This window comes from Pituophis catenifer, unplaced genomic scaffold (genome assembly GCF_029215685.1).
Source record: "Pituophis catenifer annectens isolate HBS135680 unplaced genomic scaffold, rPitCat1.0.hap2 SCAF_1, whole genome shotgun sequence".
Classification (NCBI taxonomy): domain Eukaryota; kingdom Metazoa; phylum Chordata; class Lepidosauria; order Squamata; family Colubridae; genus Pituophis; species Pituophis catenifer.
The window spans coordinates 237713917-237732427 of NW_027256881.1; the positions used below are offsets into that span (position 1 = coordinate 237713917).

At 43.5% G+C, this 18511-nt stretch overlaps 1 protein-coding gene across 1 annotated transcript; it reads left to right on the forward strand.

Moving 5' to 3' along the window:
• The first annotated feature begins 2915 nt into the window (after nucleotides 1-2915).
• On the forward strand, nucleotides 2916-17466 carry LOC139327456 (membrane-spanning 4-domains subfamily A member 15-like). The gene is made up of 7 exons (XM_070957291.1): nucleotides 2916-3048; nucleotides 3697-3938; nucleotides 5025-5141; nucleotides 8558-8614; nucleotides 9217-9345; nucleotides 12184-12297; nucleotides 16829-17466. The coding sequence occupies exons 2-7, from the start codon at nucleotides 3729-3731 to the stop codon at nucleotides 16940-16942; spliced, it is 741 nt and encodes a 246-aa protein (XP_070813392.1). The 5' UTR covers nucleotides 2916-3048; nucleotides 3697-3728; the 3' UTR covers nucleotides 16943-17466.
• Nucleotides 17467-18511: the final 1045 nt, after the last annotated feature.

The window sequence follows — 18511 nt, forward strand, 5'->3', positions numbered from 1 at the left end:
AGAAGGGGACGGCAGAGAATGAGGTGGCTGGATGGAGTCACTGAAGCAGTCGGCATGAGCTTAAATGGACTCAGGGCGGATGGTAGAGGACAGGAAGGCCTGGAGGAGCGTTGTCCATGGGGTTGCGATGGGCTGGACATGACTTCATGATTAAAAACAAGTTTAGAGAAAAGAAGGACTAGGGTGACATAATAGCAGAATTCCAGTATTTGAGAGGTTGCCCCAAAAAGGATGGGGTCAATTTATTTTCCAAAGCACCAAAAGGGAAGGCAAGAAACAATGGGTGGAGAGAAGCAACCTGGAATTAAGGAGAAACTTCCTAGCAGTGAGGGCGATTAACCAGTGGAAAAGCTTGCCTTCAGAAGTTGTAAGTGTATGTTAAGATTTACCATTGATTTCTCTCTGCCTCTGCTTTATTTGCATTGTTATCCTGACATGGCACTGTCTTCTCAAATACACTGCTCAAAAAAATAAAGGGAACACTTAAACAACACAATGTAACTCCAAGTCAATCACACTTCTGTGAAATCAAACTGTCCATTAGGTAGCAATGCTGATTGACAATCAATTTCACATGCTGTTGTGCAAATGTAATAGGTGGAAAGCGTAGGCAGTTAGCAAGACATCCCCAATAAAGGAGTGGTTTTGCAGGCGGTGACCACAGACCACTTCTCAGTTCCTATGCTTTCTGGCTGATGGTTTGGTCACTTTTGAATGCTGGCGGTGCTGTCACTCTAGTGGTAGCATGAGACGGACTCTACCAACCCACACAAGTGGCTCAGGTAGTGCAGCTCATCCAGGATGGCACATCAATGCGAGCTGTGGCAAGAAGGTTTGCTGTGTCTGTCAGCGTAGTGTCCAGAGCATGGAGGCGCTACCAGGAGACATGGTGGAGGCCGTAGGAGGGCAACAACCCAGCATCAGGACCGCTACCTCCACCTTTGTGCAAGGAGGGACAGGAGGAGCACTGCCAGAGCCCTGCAAAATGACCTCCAGCGGGCCACAAATGTGCATGTGGCTGCTCAAACGGTCAGAAACAGACTCCATGAGGGTGGTATGAGGGCCCGACGTCCACAGGTGGGGGTTGTGCTTACAGTCCAACACCGTGCAGGACGCTTGGCATTTGCCAGAGAACACCAAGATTGGCAACTTTGCCACTGGCGCCCTGTGCTCTTCACAGATGAAAGCAGGTTCGCACTGAGCACATGTGACAGAAGTGACAGGGTCTGGAGACGCCGTGGAGAACGTTCTGCTGCCTGCAACATCCTCCAGCATGACTGGTTTGGCAATGGGTCAGTAATGGTGTGGGGTGGCATTTCTTTGGGGGGCTGCACAGCCCTCCATGTGCTTGCCAGAGATAGCCTGACTGCCATTAGGTACCGAGATGAGATCCTCAGACCCCTTGTGAGACCATATGCTGGTGCGGTTGGCCCTGGGTTCCTCCTAATGCACGACAATGCTAGACCTCATGTGGCTGGAGTGTGACAGCAGTTCCTGCAAGATGAAGGCATTGATGCTATGGACTGGCCCACCCGTTCCCCAGACCTGAATCCAATTGGGCACATCTGGGACATCATGTCTCACTCCATCCACCAACGCCACATTGCACCACAGACTGTCCAGGAGTTGGGGGATGCTTTAGTCCAGGTGTGAGGAGATCCCTCAGGAGACCATCCACCACCTCATCAGGAGCATGCCCAGGCGTTGTAGGGAGGTCATACAGGCACGTGGAGGCCACACACACTACTGAGCCTCATTTTGACTTGTTTTAAGGACATTACATCAAAGTTGGATCAGCCTGTAGTGTTTTTTTCCATTTTAATTTTGAGTGTAACTCCAAATCCAGACCTCCATGGGTTGATAAATTTGATTTCCATTGATAATTGTTGTGTGATTTTGTTGTCAGCACATCCAACTATGTAATGAACAAAGTATTTACTATGAATATTTCATTCATTCAGATCTAGGATGTCTTATTTTTGTGTTCCCTTTATTTTTTTGAGCAGTGTATAAAAATACAAAAAAAAGAAGAAGTTGTAGGTGCTTCGTCAGTGGAGATTTTAAAGAAAAAAACTGGAACTTGTCTGACATGGTATAGGGTCTCCTGTTTGAGCAGGGGGTTGGACTAGAAGACCTCCAAGGTCCCTTCCAGTTCTATTCTAATTAAAGAGAAGCAGCTTCCTCTTAAGGGATGTAAAAATCCCAATTATGTTCTTAATTTGGGCTATTGGATCAAGGTTTAAAAATCCGGAGGGCCGCTAGATGTCCATAGCATTTGGGACTTTGCTGTATCACTTCTTTCTGGGGTTCTCCATATTTATTTATTTTTTAAGCCAGGCTGATGCTCTAGTTGTGTTCTGATAAGAAACCTCACCGCATCCGAGAAACAAAGCTGGAATACAGATCCCTGCTCTCATGTCCTTCACAATAACTGGTTCTGTCCAAATCAGTATGAGCTAGCTGGAAGATGGCAAGCAACATGATCTTCCATGCCTGCTGCCTTTAGATCCAACTGCCACTAACAGGACAGGAGGGACATTATAATAAAACTTTGTCCACGTGGAGAGATTCCATTTAGCTGGGTGGATCTGAGATGGCGCTAGGATTTAAAAGAGCCATTTTGCATGGGAATGGAAGCAAAAAGACAGCCCTTCTCCTTCTTCATGGTTAACTTTTTCTTCCTGAGAAACCTCAGGATCCCTTCTTGATCCCTTGTGGCAATCTTCCGCTGTTGGAAGGGAATGTTCTCTCACACAGCGGGATGAAGGGAACAGCGGTTCGCCGCCTGCCGGATCCAAGGGTTCCGGGATGCCAGGAAGGCGGAGAGATCGCTCAGAAATTTGAGAGGAAGGGGCGGTAGAGAGGGTGAAAAGTTTAAAAGGGGAGGATTTGACGGGAAAAGAGGAAGGAAGGAAAAGGAGGGAGAGAACTGAGGGGAAGGAGAGAAGCGAAAGTGAAACAGGGGGAAAAAAAAGGAGATACGGGAGCGGCCACGGAGAAGAATAGGGGCGCAGGAAGAGCTGCCGGGACGATCAGAGAAAGAGAAAGGCAAGCGGGGAAATAGTAGCTGAAACAAAACCGGGATAGAGCGGGGGGGGGGAGGGGGGAGAGGCCGGGAAAGCATAGGACCGGGATAGGAGAAGAGAGAGAATAGCGAGAGGGGGAGAAGGGCTTATCTGCTTGTACTATCACCGATCTCACCGCGTGGCCCATGCTTTGGTGGGGCTGCGTGAGAGCTCAGCGAGGCAAGTGAGGGGGAGACAGTGGAGCCAAGAGAGCCGGAGCAATGTAGGCCAGCTAAACTGGGCCAGAAAGCGATCAGCTGAGTGGCGGCCACGAAAGAGCTGAGGCTGGAGTGGGAAAATGGGCGACCGGGAGCTTGGTTGCTGAGCGAGGAGGACGACTTGGTGGGAGGAGAGAGGCCAGTACAATAGGCCGGCATCCGACGGGGCTAAGACAGTGGGAGAGCCCGAGTGCCTGGAGAAAGGGCCAGAGGGGACTTTTCGGGAATGGAGCTACATATTAACTTTTCCTTCCTGAGAAAGTTGTGTGTACTTAACTATTCTCCTTCCTGAACCCTTCTGGCAATCTTCTGCAATTGGAATGTTATCTCATAAAGTGAGATTAAAGAGAAGGACCAGATTTTTGCCTCCTTTATGTTAAGTCATGAGCATTTCCTCACTTGTTTGTTTGCAGGCAATTTAGCTGTGGTAATACTTCCAGTAAGAATGGCCAGTGGAAATGTAATTCCCTCTAATGGAGCAGGCATAATCCAGACATCCCAGGGGTTCCCCGGTGTTGCTGTTCAGGTATCTGGAGCAATACCAAATCTTCAGTACAGAGCTCAGCAACTTGGAACTTTCACCAGTGCTCCTCAACAAGGTCCCCAGAAAGGCCCTTTGGAGAGATTCCTCAATGCTGAGATGAAAGTACTTGGGGTAAGCATGTTCACAATGTACCTCTTTGAAGTCCATTAAGGTTTTACTGCTATGTAGAGACCTGAGAGCCCCACTGTTGGATCAGGAATCTAATAATTTAAATGAAAGTCTTGAGGGAACCTATGTGCACAGTTAGCTCAGCAGGTCTTCAGGGTCCTGCAAAGTCCCCCAGGAGACACCCAACATCCCTGAGGGAGCACCCAATGTCCTTGGAATGGAAAACCAAGGGAGGTGGCTGACTGTTTCTGTACTTCTTTGTCTTATCTATAGAGTGCCACTTTTCTGGGTGATGAAGTAAACAATGTAGTAAGCATATAAATATGAGTGTCACAGTGTGTTCAGGGTACCCTCCTCAAATGAGAAGGGGGGGCATCTTTATTAAGCTGAATAAACATGTAAAGCTTATGGAGGCAAATACTGGGACTCTTGTCTTTATTATACCGAGCCTCACCTGAAAACCGGCAAAACACCATGCTGTGAACTTCTTGGCTTGGCTATTGTTCTTCCTGGTAGTTTCTTTTGCGTTTGCAGAAAAAATCTGATTCAGATATGCATTTCTTTGCTTGGGAAAGTGGAGCTCAGCCATTATTTCAGCCAGATATCTTTTTCTCCCTTCCCTCTGAGAAATACAGCTGTTGGGCATTTCTCCAGAAGAACCTCATCATGGATTGGCTATAGCTAAAGCCAGGTGAAGTCACTTAGTGCTTATGACTATGCTTAACTTCTTCCTGCAGGGGAGTCTGTAGTGAGAGAAGTGATATTCCTCTCTCAAAGGCCCATCTTGACCTTCTTCCTGACAAGAGCAGTCCCACTATAGGTCAAACAAGATCATCATCTGGAGTAAATGTCCGGCACATAGTGACAATGGTGTCTCAAACTGTCCCTTCTCCCCATTTGGATTTTTCACCATAGGAAACCAGGCCTTGGGTCAACATCTGCACTGGAAGCTTAAAAGCCCCAACACTTTGAAGGACCTTAGGTTGATAGAAAGCGATGCCTTTCCTGGGATGCTAACAAATTAGAATGTTTGTCTCTCCTGGATTCAGAGAGTTAACTTGTCTTATTTTGTGTGTTTTCCTTCCATAGACCGTCCAAATCATGATTGGGTTGATGCACATTGGCTTTGCGGCTGTCGCAATTTGTCTTGCTCTCGCAGGCTACATTGCCTGGTCTGCAGGTTACTCCATTTGGGGAGGGATCTTAGTAAGTATGTGTGAATTCCTGTTCAGTCATTCACTATGGAATTAATGGCCAAGAGCACCTATCAAAGTCCTGTCTGCCCTGCAGTATCCTGATTTCCTCATGTTTGTGAGTCCCTCCTTGTGAAGTGGGGTCATGGGGCACAGATGGGCTTGCTGGTTACGTACCTGGCTCCCTGCCACGTGGCGGTGGCCCTGCCCGAGCTGCTCAACGTTATAGCTGCGGTGGCGGTTGATACCCCTAGGCTTATGGTCATGGGGGATTTTAACCTGCCATCCGTTGGTGAGGCATCTGAGATGGCTCGGGAGTTCATGGCTTCCATGATGGCCATGGACCTGACCCAGTTAGTTCATGGCCCTACTCACATGGGGGGGAACACGCTGGACCTGGTTTTTGTCTCTGGTCAGTGGTTGAGTGATCTTGAGATAGGGGATATAGTGATCGAGCCCTTGTCATGGTCAGATCACTCCCTCCTTCACTTTGACCTTCGAACCACCACACCCCACTGCAGGGAGGCGGAACCGATGAGGTGGTTCTGGCCCAGGCGCCTGATGGATCTGGATAGGTTCCAGACGGAGCTTGGGCCATTTCCTGAGGCTCTGGCTCATGGCTCGACTGAAGACCTAGTGGCCGCCTGGGATAGGGCGGCCGCTGGAGCTTTGGACCGGGTCGTGCCTTTGCGGCCTCTGACCCAGCACCAGTCTCACCTGGCTCCTTGGTTTACCGAGGAGCTGAGGGAGATGAAGTGCCGGAAAAGATGTCTGGAGGGCCAGCTGTTCTGAATCCGACTGAACACTGGTAAGGTCTTATATTAAGACCTACCTGGTGGCGATAAAAGCGGCAAAATGTAATCATTTTTCTGCTCTTATTGCATCATCAGATAATTGCCCAGCCGCCCTGTTTAGGGTGACCCGCTCCCTGCTCCACCAGGAAGTGCGGGGGGACCCCTTGGAGGGTAGAGCCGAGGACTTTGTACAGTATCTGTATGACAAAATCGCTCAGATTTGGGAATACCTGGACTCTGATTGGGTAGATTCAGGAGGGATGATGGAGGCAGGTCTTGAAAATATTACCTGGGAAGAGTTTGATTATGTGACTCTCAAAGACATGGACAGGTTACTGGGTAGACTGAGTGCGGCCACATGTTTATTGGACCTGTGTCCCTCCTGGTTGGTGCTGGCTACCCGGGAGGTAATGGGAGGCTGACTCCAGGGGATTATTAATGCTTCCTTGAGTGAGGGTGTCTTCCCTGCCGCCTTGAAGGAGGCGGTGGTGAGGCCTTTCCTCAAGAAGCCTTCCCTGGACCCAGCAGTGTTGGCTAATTATCGCCCAATCTCCAACCTTCTCTTTCTTGCGAAGGTTGTTGAGAGTGTGGTAGCATGACTGCTTCCTAAGTACCTGGATGAAACGGCTTACCTAGATCCGTTCCAGTCGGGCTTTTTTTTATTGGGGGCAAGTCGTTGGCCCCCACGGAGAGGGCTTGCAACTTGGGTATCCTCCTGGACTCACGGCTGTTTTTAGAAGAGCATTTGATGGCTGTGGCCGGGAGGACTTTTTATCAGGTTCGCCTGATCTGCCAGTTGCGTCCCTTTCTGGATCGGGACTCATTACGCATGGTCACTCATGCCCTCGTCACTTCCCGCCTGGACTACTGTAATGCTCTCTACATGGGGCTCCCCTTGAGGAACACCCGGAGGCTCCAACTGGTCCAGAATGCGGCCGCACGGGTAGTTACGGGAGCGACGTGGTGCTCCCATGTGACTTCCCTCCTGCGCGAGCTGCACTGGCTCCCGGGGGTCTTTCGGGTGCGCTTCAAGGTTCTGGTTACCATCTTTAGAGCGCTCCATGGCTTAGAACTGGGGTACCTACAAGACCGCTTTCTGCCACCAATAGCCTCTCACCAACCAGTACGCTCCCATAGAGAGGGTCTTCTCAGAGTGCTGTTGGTCAAACAATGTGAGAGCCTTCTCTGTGGGGGCACCTGCCATCTGGAACGAGCTCCCCCTGGAGATACGGAGGATCCCGGATTTGCGCACTTTCCACCACGCCCTCAAAACATTCCTACTCCAGCAGGCTGGTCTGGCCTAACCTCCCTTTTTAATTGCTTTTAAATTGGTTTTATAATTGGGCTGTTTTAAATCTGGCCAAAGTATTTAATGTATTTTAAATTGTTTTTAACGTTTGTATTATGTATATTTTATTTTTTTGGCTGTTCACCGCCCTGAGTCCTTCGGGAGTAGAGCGGTATATAAATTTAATTATAAATAAATAAATAAATATAAATGTTTCATTTATATCCCGAGGGAGAGCATTATGAGAGATGGACTCCAAGGAGACTTTTTTTAAAAAGCCACCTGATTAACAGATGAGAACTCATTACTGTCCCACATTAGAAGAATATAATAGGCTCCAATATGTCACTTAAATAAATTAGGAAAGCATATTAACAAATCTGAAGAAAGAAATAGAAATGAAAAGCCCTCTTTTGTAGAGGAAGAGGAAGGGAAATAAAAAAGCTATATTTTGGAAAAGTAGCGATTAGATTTACTTTAAAAAAGAAGCTGCAGAAATGTTGAGGTCTCTTATCTCAATGGAAGCTGAAACTATTTTTTTGTATGGAATCCTAACAACCAGCTCCAAAAATTTCCTCACTTCATTCCAGCCTTCCACAAAGGATTCATTGTGCTCACCTCCATTGGACTGTTTTGGAGTTTTGTCTCCCCCCCACTTTTCTCCTTGACATAGTTCCTGGAGTATTTGGGCTCCCTGCCCAACCTGTTGAGAGTGGCTGGTGCATTTAAGACAAAGAGTGCCATTTGCTATGGGTTTGCTACAAGTTCCTGACATCCAAGCTCTTTTCCCTATAAGTCTTAAACTCTTGATGCAGGTCTGTTTTTGCAGGGGTTGGGGGGGATATTTATTAATATTCTAGGCTGCCCAATCCAAAACAATTCAGGCTGACTTCAGAAAATTAAAATGATAATCATATTTAAAATAATATATTGTTGTAAAAAGACTATTTATTTATTTATTGGTTTGATTTATATGCCGCCCTTCTCCGGAGACTCAGGGCAGCTTACAATGTGTTAAGCAATAGCCGTCATACTTTTGTATATACCTGCTTAGTAGGGCTTTCGGGCCCCCTAAGCGGTGTTCTTTTTTATACAAAGTCAGCTTATTGCCCCCACAATCCGGGTCCTCATTTTACCTACCTCGGAAGGACGGAAGGCTGAGTCAACCTTGAGCCTGGTGAGATTTGAACTCGCAGTAATTGCAGGCAGCTGGCAGCTAAGTGCTACTTAACAGCACTTTTAGTCCGCTGCGCCACCAAGGCTCTTTCCCATGGATCCCAGATTTTTCTGATGTTTTTTCCTTTGATATTTCCAGTGGACTATAATCATTTTTTTTTCTTTTTCCAGTTCATTTCTTCTGGATCACTATGTATATCAGCTGCGAAGAATGAAAACCGTAGTTTGGTGAGAAAGCTATAAGGCTTTTTAATGTTTTTTATGCTATTTCTTTGTAAGCACTCGTGTCGCTTTATATTGTGTATGGTCTTCAAATACTACTTAGTCTTAAACCAACACTTGGGAAAGAAAAGCAAATACAAAAATTATACCACTTTCCTTCTTTGATCAACTTTCACTTCCAGACCTTGCTTCCTGAAAGTTCTATGTCAGCAATAGAAAATTTTCAACCATCCAGAATTAGAAGCTCCCCGGTTCCCCTTTTTGCAATGGGCTTCTTCCCAAATTCCCTTCCTGATGTGCAATCTGTCAGTAGCATGACAGAAATGAGAGAAGCCTGAAAGTGCCAATGACCATGAAGTCACTTCTTGTTTTACCAGAGCTTCCTTAGTTGCTACCAGAAATAATGCTAGTCCTGAGGAACTGCATGTTGTCTGGTTTCACTACTGATGGATAATGCACCATTAAACACATACATAGATAGATTTTATTACTGGTTTTACCATAGTTGGTTGTAAATTTCTTTATGGTTTGTATTTAATAAGACCTGTGCTTTCGTTTCCATTTTACTTCCCACTGGTATATTGCTCTATATTGCTCTTTTCTTTCAGATGAAATGCTGTGTAGGAATGAACATTACAAGTGCCATAATTGCATTAATTGGTATTCTGCAGTATATATTTGAGATGGCCACGATTAATAGTTTTTCTTTAAATTCCAATTCAGAGGATTGGGCAAAAGTAAGTAAACCAATCTGCTCTAGAATTTTGGCTTCGTATGTAGAATACAGAAGGATATTTATGTACACAATAGATATATCACAGGGTTAGGCAGGGATTATGTGTGGTTTGGGGCAAATAAAGAACTGGAGTCCAGATTTGCAGGCATGAGGTTTCTTATGGAACTTTCCACAATTCCAAAGGCCTGCTAAGGCCTGAACTTTCCTTCTATCATTTCTATCTAAGAATCTTTTGACTGTTTATCAGAATCTGGAATCAACACCAGGCCCATTGAATTTGGTTTGAAATTTTTCCTAAAATACATCTCAGTCCCAAAGACACAAGCGCTACAGGTAGTCCTCAACTTACAACAGTTTGTTTAGTGACCAAACGTACAATAGCAGGGAGAAAAAAGTGACTTATGACCGTTTTTTACCGTTGCAGCATCCCAAGCATCACGTGATCAAAACTCAGTTGCTTGTCAACTGACTCATATTTATGACAGTTGCAGTGTCCCAAGGTCATGTGATCACCTTTTGCAGCCTGACAAGCAAAGTTTTGGGGAAACCAGCTTCACTTAATAACCGGGTTACTAACTTAACAACTGCAGTGATTCACTTGATAACTGCAAGAAAGGTCATAAAATGGGGCAAAATTCACTTAACAAATGTCTCAATTACCAATGGAAATGTTGGCCTCAATTGTGGTCATAAGTCAAGGACTACCTGAATTTCATTTGAAGGCTGATTTTTATAATAATGATTATTAAAACTCAACAATCCAAAAAAATTAATACAAAGTAAGAAAAATATAAAAAGAAAAAAATGAACAGCGCAAAGGAAAAATGAAAAAAAGAAAAATTCATAAATGACTTCTCCTTCAAGTCAAGTACAATTTCAATAACCTATTAATAACATTATATTCACTGAAATTTCAACCAAGTTCTCTTCTTTCCCAATTTATCTCTTATTTACGAACAAATTATAAAGCCTCATCCTTCAATATTAATCAGCAAAAGTCCAGTGAAGAGTTACCAGAAATAATACGGTATCTATTTTAACCTTAAACAACCTTCATTGTTGTTTATTTTCTTTATGAAGTAACATAATTTTCTCCAAAAGCAAGCAAACAAACTTTTCCCCATCTTATTTATAAGTAAATCTTTAAAACCTTACCATTCAAAATTTAATTAAGAGCTATCAGAAGCAACAACATACAAAATTTTTGATCTTTAATCCCTTCAGATAACATCCCACAAGTTAATTTTTCATCATTTTTTTCTTCTCTTAGAAACTCTAATTTTTGTAAAATTAACATGTGGAAAAAATAAGCACAGTGTAATGTCTTTCAATTTTAACATAATTTTTCCTTTTCTCTAAAAAAACAAACAAAAGGAGCTGGCAGCGCACCCTTGTTAGCGGGTATGCTCCCAGCTCCTTTTAAAGAGGTACTGGTAAAATCCCTCCTCAAGAAGTCATCGCTGGACTCCACGGTTCTGGGCAATTTTCGTTCAGTCTAGAGAAGGTAATGGCTTTGCAATCCAGATGATCCTGGAGGAAACAGATTATCTGGACTCTTCAATCAAATATTAGGCCTGGAATTAGGACTGAAACAATATTGTTTCCACTAAAGAATGATCTCTGATGGGACCAGGATGGAGGTGGTGCATCCATCCTTGCTCTTCCTGACTCTCAATATAGTATATTTCGATACTATTGGCCGTGGTATCCTTTTGGGCTGTCATATGGAGTTGGGGGTGGGCAGCACAGTCCTTTGCTGGTCCACCTCCTTCCTTCAAGGTCAGTCCTAGTCAGTCCCAATTGATGTTAATAGGAAGCAAGGGATCCACAGATACTGCTTGGTGGGATGGCACAACACTCAGTGCTTTTTCTGCTCCTTTTTAACACCTACATGAAACTGCTGAGTAAGCAGTTTCGTCCATCACCATGTGATGAGGTATCACAAGTATGCTGATGATACCCAGTTATACATCTCTGGCCTAGGTGAACTGAGGAATGCTGTGGACATTCTTTTATGGTGCCTGGAGGCTGTGTGGCCTTCCAGGATTTCAACAGTTCAACACTGGTAAGATTTTCTCCTTAAAATCTGGATCCTAAATTCCCAATGCACTCAGCCAAACTTGTAAAGCTGAATTTGATTTGTCCCTTCTTTATTCTGATGGATCCCACATATTTAATAGTTACATGGCAGGCAGAATTATCCTGGGTTTTGGCATGTTAGATGGAGTTACTGACATTGGGAAAACCAAATGGGTAAGTTAAATTTGGTTTGCTTGTTTTCACATATTTCCTAGGAATGAAAAAAACAACAACAACCTTAGATCTTTGTTTATACACCAGTGGCTTCCCCTATCAGTTTTGGGTTAAGTTGTTGTTTACTTATTATTGTTTGTCTGTGTTGGCAGTTTTTGAATTAGCTTTGAATTTTTGCATCTATAAAACTAATGAGTTAGAATTGGATTGTTGGATTGTTCTCCTCCGCTTTGTCCCACATGAACAACTTTTTATGGTGCATAACAGAGTAAAAAGGTTCAGGTGAAGTGTGTGCCCTTGTGCAAATATTTGATTTTATACATGGATCTGAAATATTACTGATCCCTGTTTGATTCTCTGGGGTATATTTGAGATATTCCAAAACATAATAATACTACAATATTCCCTGATCTGGTTTTCTCATAATATCAGAGATTGCATACTGTCCCTGTTTTTCTTGATACAATGGTTCCTCCCAGTATTTTCAAGGAAGCAGCTGGGAGTCCCTTTTAATGGTGTAACACATAGATGGATTTATTTCTCAGCAAATCACAATCTTTCCATATGTGTCCTCCCTACTCTACAGAATGTTGGCATTTGCCTCTCCAGCGTGCTGTTCTTGTTCAGATTGCTGGAATTTGTCATCACTGTTTCACTTGCACATTTTGGATGCCAGGCAACTTGCTGTGGTAATGACCCGGTAAGTATTTGATCCTTTGATAATAACTTTAGCTATTATGTCTGGACCAGATGGGTAGATTTGATCAGAGAAAGGTGATTAAGTATGTCAGAGTGTTTACAGCGTGACTATTTTGAGGCAACCCAGGAGCAAAATACAGGACACAGAGGTTTTTGCCTTTACAAACAGTGGCTTATATACAAGTTATATGCAGTATATATACATAGATGTGGTAAGCACATACCAGGCAATCAGTCAGTCTTCAACTCTACACTGAGAACTACAATGCAGGTACACAAGGAAAGAGAGATACAAGGGTGGGGGGGGGAGAGAGGCACCCTCTAATGGCCTCCCTTATATAGACAGCTTCTTAAAGGGCAATAACCCTGCTGACTCATCCTCATTCTTTTTTTTTGTAATTGAAAAGTTTTAAAATGTTTACAAACAAATTCCCCCCCTTCCCCCCTTCCCCTCTCCCTCCCCCCACCCCCGACTTCCCAGAGCAAAATACAGGGTATTGCATTTAACAAACATAATCTAACAAAAGCAAACTAACTATAAACTCTTAACTTCCCCTTACTCTTTAACTCCGCCATAGGTACTAAGATATCAAAGTAGAAAAAAAAATCATCTAAATATTTCATTCATAAGCTATTTGCAACTTTTTAGTCCCGTATTTGTTTTGTATATAGTCAATCCATCTTCTCCATTCCAGTACATATCTTTCATTCGAACGGTCCTTCAAATATGCAGAAATTTTAGCCATCTCTGTCAAATTGGCTACTTTTAATGTCCATTCTTCAATAGAAGGTATTTCTTCCTTCTTCCAGTATTACGCCACCAAAAGTCTGGCTGTCGTTATTAAATTCAAAATCAAATTAGTCTCTATAACTGTACATCCTTCAATTATACCCAGTAAAAACAACTGTGAAGTAAATTTTATCTTCCTTTTAAGAATATTTTGTATAATCCACCATATTTTAATCCAAAATGCCTTAATTTTCTTACATGTCCACCATACATGAAAATATGTTGCATCATCACATTTACATCTCCAACATGTAGGTTGTAAATTCGGGTACATACAGGCTAACTTTTGGGGATCTAAGTGCCATCTATAAAACATTTTATAAAAATTTTCTCTTAAATTTTGGGCTTGAGTAAACTTCACATTTCTAACCCATATTTTCTCCCATACATCCATAGATATTGATTCCCCTAAGAATGAGATATCATCCTCATTCTTAAAGGGCTGGTCAGCTTTAAATCCTCATTACCCTGACATGCCTCCCATTGAAAGTTGAACAGCTGAATGCCTTAATATATTCATGATGCTCTCTATTTCCATTATGTCTCCAGCTTCAGTTCCTACCCTCATTGCTACAAACGCTACTAGTACCATTGCTACTATTGCTGCTGGAACTATTTCTAAATCCATTATCTACTGACTCTGTACACTCTGTCTCATTAATCTCCATTACATCCTATTTACCATCTCTTGGCTGGATACCTTTACTTTCTCTTTTCACTAGCTCAATTTCCTCAGTTTGGTTTATCTGCCTGCCTATCATTCTCTTTATCTTCGGCTTCCTCCATTCATCTCATTGTTCCTTAGGCACTAACCATGATCCTATCTCTTAGTATTTACAAGGTTCATTTACAAGGTTCACCTATTCTAACCCCACCAGCTTTGAACCTCTCAGGAAGTAAACCTTTATTATACCCTCCATGTCTCCTAGGTATACCTCTGTTTGTTTGACTTGGGTTTTTCTTACTCACAGGATACACCCTGTATTTTTCCTCCTTACAAACAGCGCAATCTAAATACACATTGCATTTCTTTATCTCAAGCCCCTCAGCTAGGTCTGGCATCTTCTTCAGTACGTTGAAACTTACATGTCCCTGTCGCCTATGCAACAAATATACGCAATTGTCATGTGTGGGAGCATTCATAAGTGCATGTGCACAACTATTCTCCTGCCTTCCTAGAACATACAGGCTTCTTAACCCCTCGTGCACATATCCTTCCACCTTTCCCGGTGGAGTACTGCCCTCATGCAAACAGTATTTCATAACCCTGCCTGTCTAACCTGGATACATTTAACAGATTACGCCAGTTGCATCTCTTTCTAGATCGGGACTCTACGCACAGTCACTCAGGCACTAGTCACTTCCCGCCTGGACTACTGCAATGCTCTCTACATGGGGCTCCCCCTGGGGTGCATCCGGAGTCTCCAGCTGGTCCAGAACGCGGCCGCGCGGGGGATTATGGGGGCGACGAGGTGCTTCCATGTGACACCTCTCCTGCGCGAGCTGCACTGGCTCCTGGTGGTCTTCCGGGTGCGCTTCAAGGTGTTGGTGACCACCTTTAAAGCGCTCCATGGCTTAGGGCCGGGGTACTTACGAGACCGCCTTCTGCCACCAATAGCCTCCCACCGGCCAGTACGCTCGCACAGAGTGGGCCTCCTCAGGGTGCCGTCCGCCAGGCAATGTCGGCTGGCGACCCCCAGGGGGAGACCCTTCTCTGTGACGGCGCCCACCCTCTGGAACAACCTTCCCCCAGAGTTACGTACAATAACAGACCTCCGGATTTTTCGTCGGGCCCTGAAAACCTATTTATTTCAACTAGCTGGGCTGGCTTGAGTTTAATTTTAAATTGATTTTAAATTGGGTTGTTTTAATTTACGGCCAAAATATTTAATTATTTTAATACTGTTTTTAAATTTTGTATGCTCTGTTTTTACTTTGGCTGTGCACCGCCCTGAGTCCTTTTTGGAGAAGGGCGGTATAGAAATTTAATAAATAAATAAATAAATAAATAAATAAATAATAATATGGTCTAATGTAGGTACATATAGGACATTGTACAATGTTTCTCTTATCTCAGGAACATACACATTACCTTCCCCTTTTACAGCAGCTCTTTGGCCATTAGCCAGACTAATCCATGTTTGCATAGTTGATCTCAAACCAGAAAACGCTTGTGGATTATTAGCAATATGCTGGCTCGCCCCACTGTCCAACACCCAAGTGTTCCTGGTGTTTTGAAATGCTGTCGCTGCTAGGAAAAGCGACGCTGGAGGACCGTTCCTCATATGTTGAGTAGTCCTGCACCTTTGTCTCTCACTGATCCTCTTTCTCCTCTCAGGGCAGCATCTCTGGAGATGTTGTGTAGAACCACACATGTAGCATCTCTTCACTGTGTAAACTGTCTCAGCTGCTCTGCCCACATCCTGGACTGTTGCAGATGCTGGTCTGTGCTGAGCGTTCTCTCCCCCCTTTCATGGTCGCCTCTCCAGTCGTTTCTGCTCCTCCTCCAACAATCGACCAATCAAATATGCCGTGGTTAAATCCTGCTCTTGCATGGACTCTAGACTAGTCACAAGAATGTCCCATGAACTGTCCAAGGAACTGAGCACCACATACACCTTATGCACTTCAGTAAACATCATTCCTCTGTCCTCTAACTCAAGGAATGTCTTTCTCATAGCCTGCAGATGTGTGGACATGCTCTCCTCCAGCTTCAGTTGTGCTTTATACAGTCTCCTGGCCAGCAACACTTTACTGCCCACAGTCTCTCTAACATACACACTGCGCAATGCCTCCCAGCACTCTTTTGCAGACTGGAGACCCCTCATGTGTATCAGCTGACTGTCCTCTAAAGCCAGAATTATGCTGGCTAAGGCCTTTTCATTTCTTCTCTGGTCCCCATCATCCAGGACTGCTGGTGGATTAGTAACTATCATGCACAACTCCTCCCTCTGCAGGTAAATCTCCATCTTCACATTCCAGGAGAGATAGTTTGTCTCATTCAGCCGAGACACCAAGAAACCTCTTCCCATTATGCTGATGGAGGCCATGCTGCCTGCTTTCTTTCACAAGCCACTAACCACTATCAAACCACGTTGCACAACCCCTCTGGCTCTGGTGCAAGCTCACACTGGGTTTTTCTTCTCTCTGGTCTCTCTAGTCACTCTGGCCTTCTCTCTGGACTGGGCCCATAACCTGTCAGAATGTTTACAGCATGACTACTATTTTGAGACAACCCAGGAGCAAAATACAGGACACAGAGGTTTTGTCTTTACAAACAGTGGTTTATATACAAGTTATATACAGTATATATACATACACATGGTAAACACATGCCAGGCAAGCAATCAGTCTTCAACTCTACACGGAGAACTACAATGCAGGTACATAAGGAGAGAGAGAGATGTCCTCTAATGGCCTCCCTTATATAGACAGCTTCTTAAAGGGCAAAAACCCTGCTGACTTATCCTCATTCTTAAAGGGCCAGCCAGCTTTAAATCATCATTACCCTAACAAAATGGCCAGGCATAAGTCATTTGGATGTTAATTTCTGCCTTTAAAGACTTCTCTATCAGCTTATAACTCTTGAAGGTTTCAGAGGATGAGGCCCCAGGTTATTCTAGGCAAGCACAGTGCTAGAAGTAAAAATACACAACTGGAGAAGCTATTCCCCCTACCTGGAGAAAGATGTCCCCAAGACACAGTCAGTATTTTTATATATAACTATTATTTTCTGTTGCAGGCAGCCATGGGGTTTATACCTTATCAAGTAGTCAGCGGAGATGCACTACTCGCAACTGAACCAAATTCTTTCTCTCCACCAACCTATAATGATGTGGTTGCCAAGCCAGAGTAAGAAAAAGCAACAAGCCCAGGAAGGAATTGTGAGAAGTGGTCATAGAGGTCCACCAGAGGTCATAGAAGAAGCAATTCATATTATATTGTGTTGCTGTTGTTTTATTCTCTAGCTTATTTTTTCAATTACAGCCTTTAAGCATCACATTAAATAGTGGAAAGTTTTAAAAGTTTTTAAAGTTTTTAAAAATAATAGTTATAAGAAAGAAGCAAGAATTTTTGATGATGCGCACATTTTATTAGTCCTTTGTTAATATTCTGGATTGCATTTCCTTTTTCTGATGACTGTTGTATTATGAAGGAGGCCTGATGTTACAGAAACGAAACAAAAAAAAAAAATCACCAAGCAAAATTGAAACACAAGTAATTGGTAAACAAGTCATTGGCAATAGCAATGTTAATATCAGTTACATACAGTAATTACTCTGTACAGTAATTACTCTGATCCCAAAGAGATTAGTTTGCATACATTTAAAGTCAAGTCTGTAGAGTGTTTGATACTGTTGTTTCCTATATATATATACAATAAAGCTGAATTAGTACTGCTAATGGAGTGTCTGCATGAAATTGCCTGCTTACTAATTCCAATAATGCCCCAACTGCAGGTTCAACTCTCCTTCTTCCAAAGAAAACCTGTTAGCTGTAAATGTTGGCAAGTCCTTTAGCCTGGTGAGTCTTGCCAAAACAGAGTTGGGGCCAGAAAGGCAGATTAAAATAGCTCTTTTTGTGTCCATAAGTAGAGAGGGCGTCTCACTGATTCCTTCAGCCAAAAGAGGAGCAGCTTAAAAAGCTGGGCAATTGCTTTATATATAGTTTAAACTTATTGGCTTTGGAGTGAGTTCTTTTATTGGTTATTGTCATTTTGACACATGTCTGTCTAGTAGCTTTAGCATGTAACTCTCAAACTCCCATATTTTCCTAGTATGATTTTGTTGATGCTCATCTAAATATTCAGGACATGTGGTTTGCATATTATGAGTTTCAAAGTCACTCGTGTCCTTGGCAGCTTTGAACCTGTTCTTATCTGGCTATACATTCTTCATTCATAGCTTGCTTTGTTGCTTCAAGAACTAAAAACATTAACTACCTAGTCCCAAAGGTGCTTTTTCAGGAGGCAACTGGACTTTCTTGTTTTTCTTTGAAGACCAAGAAGCCTTGACTGGATGATGGGGAGTGGAAGGATTTATATTCCTTGCAGACAGCTGGTCTTTTGCATTCTTTTAGAGAGTCATTGAGGCCACTTGGAGATTTATCTGTGTCCTGGGGTCACCTGAATAGTGCAAATGGGTGTGGAGCCTTCTTGACTGCAGGATGTTTTCTGCCCTATGTCCCTTCACTGTTGAAGGCAGGCACAGGCTGTTGGGGATGAGTCTGTTCTCTGCATCCAGCTGTTTGCAAAGAGTATAAATCCTTTCATTCTCCACCATCCAGTCAGAGCTAAAGAAACTTCACTGATGACAAGCAAAATGTCTTCAAAGAAAAAGAAAAAACCCAAGAAAGTCCAGTTGCCTGCTGAAAAAGTACCTTTGGGACAACCATGACCAATGATTGAGAATCATCCACAGTCATC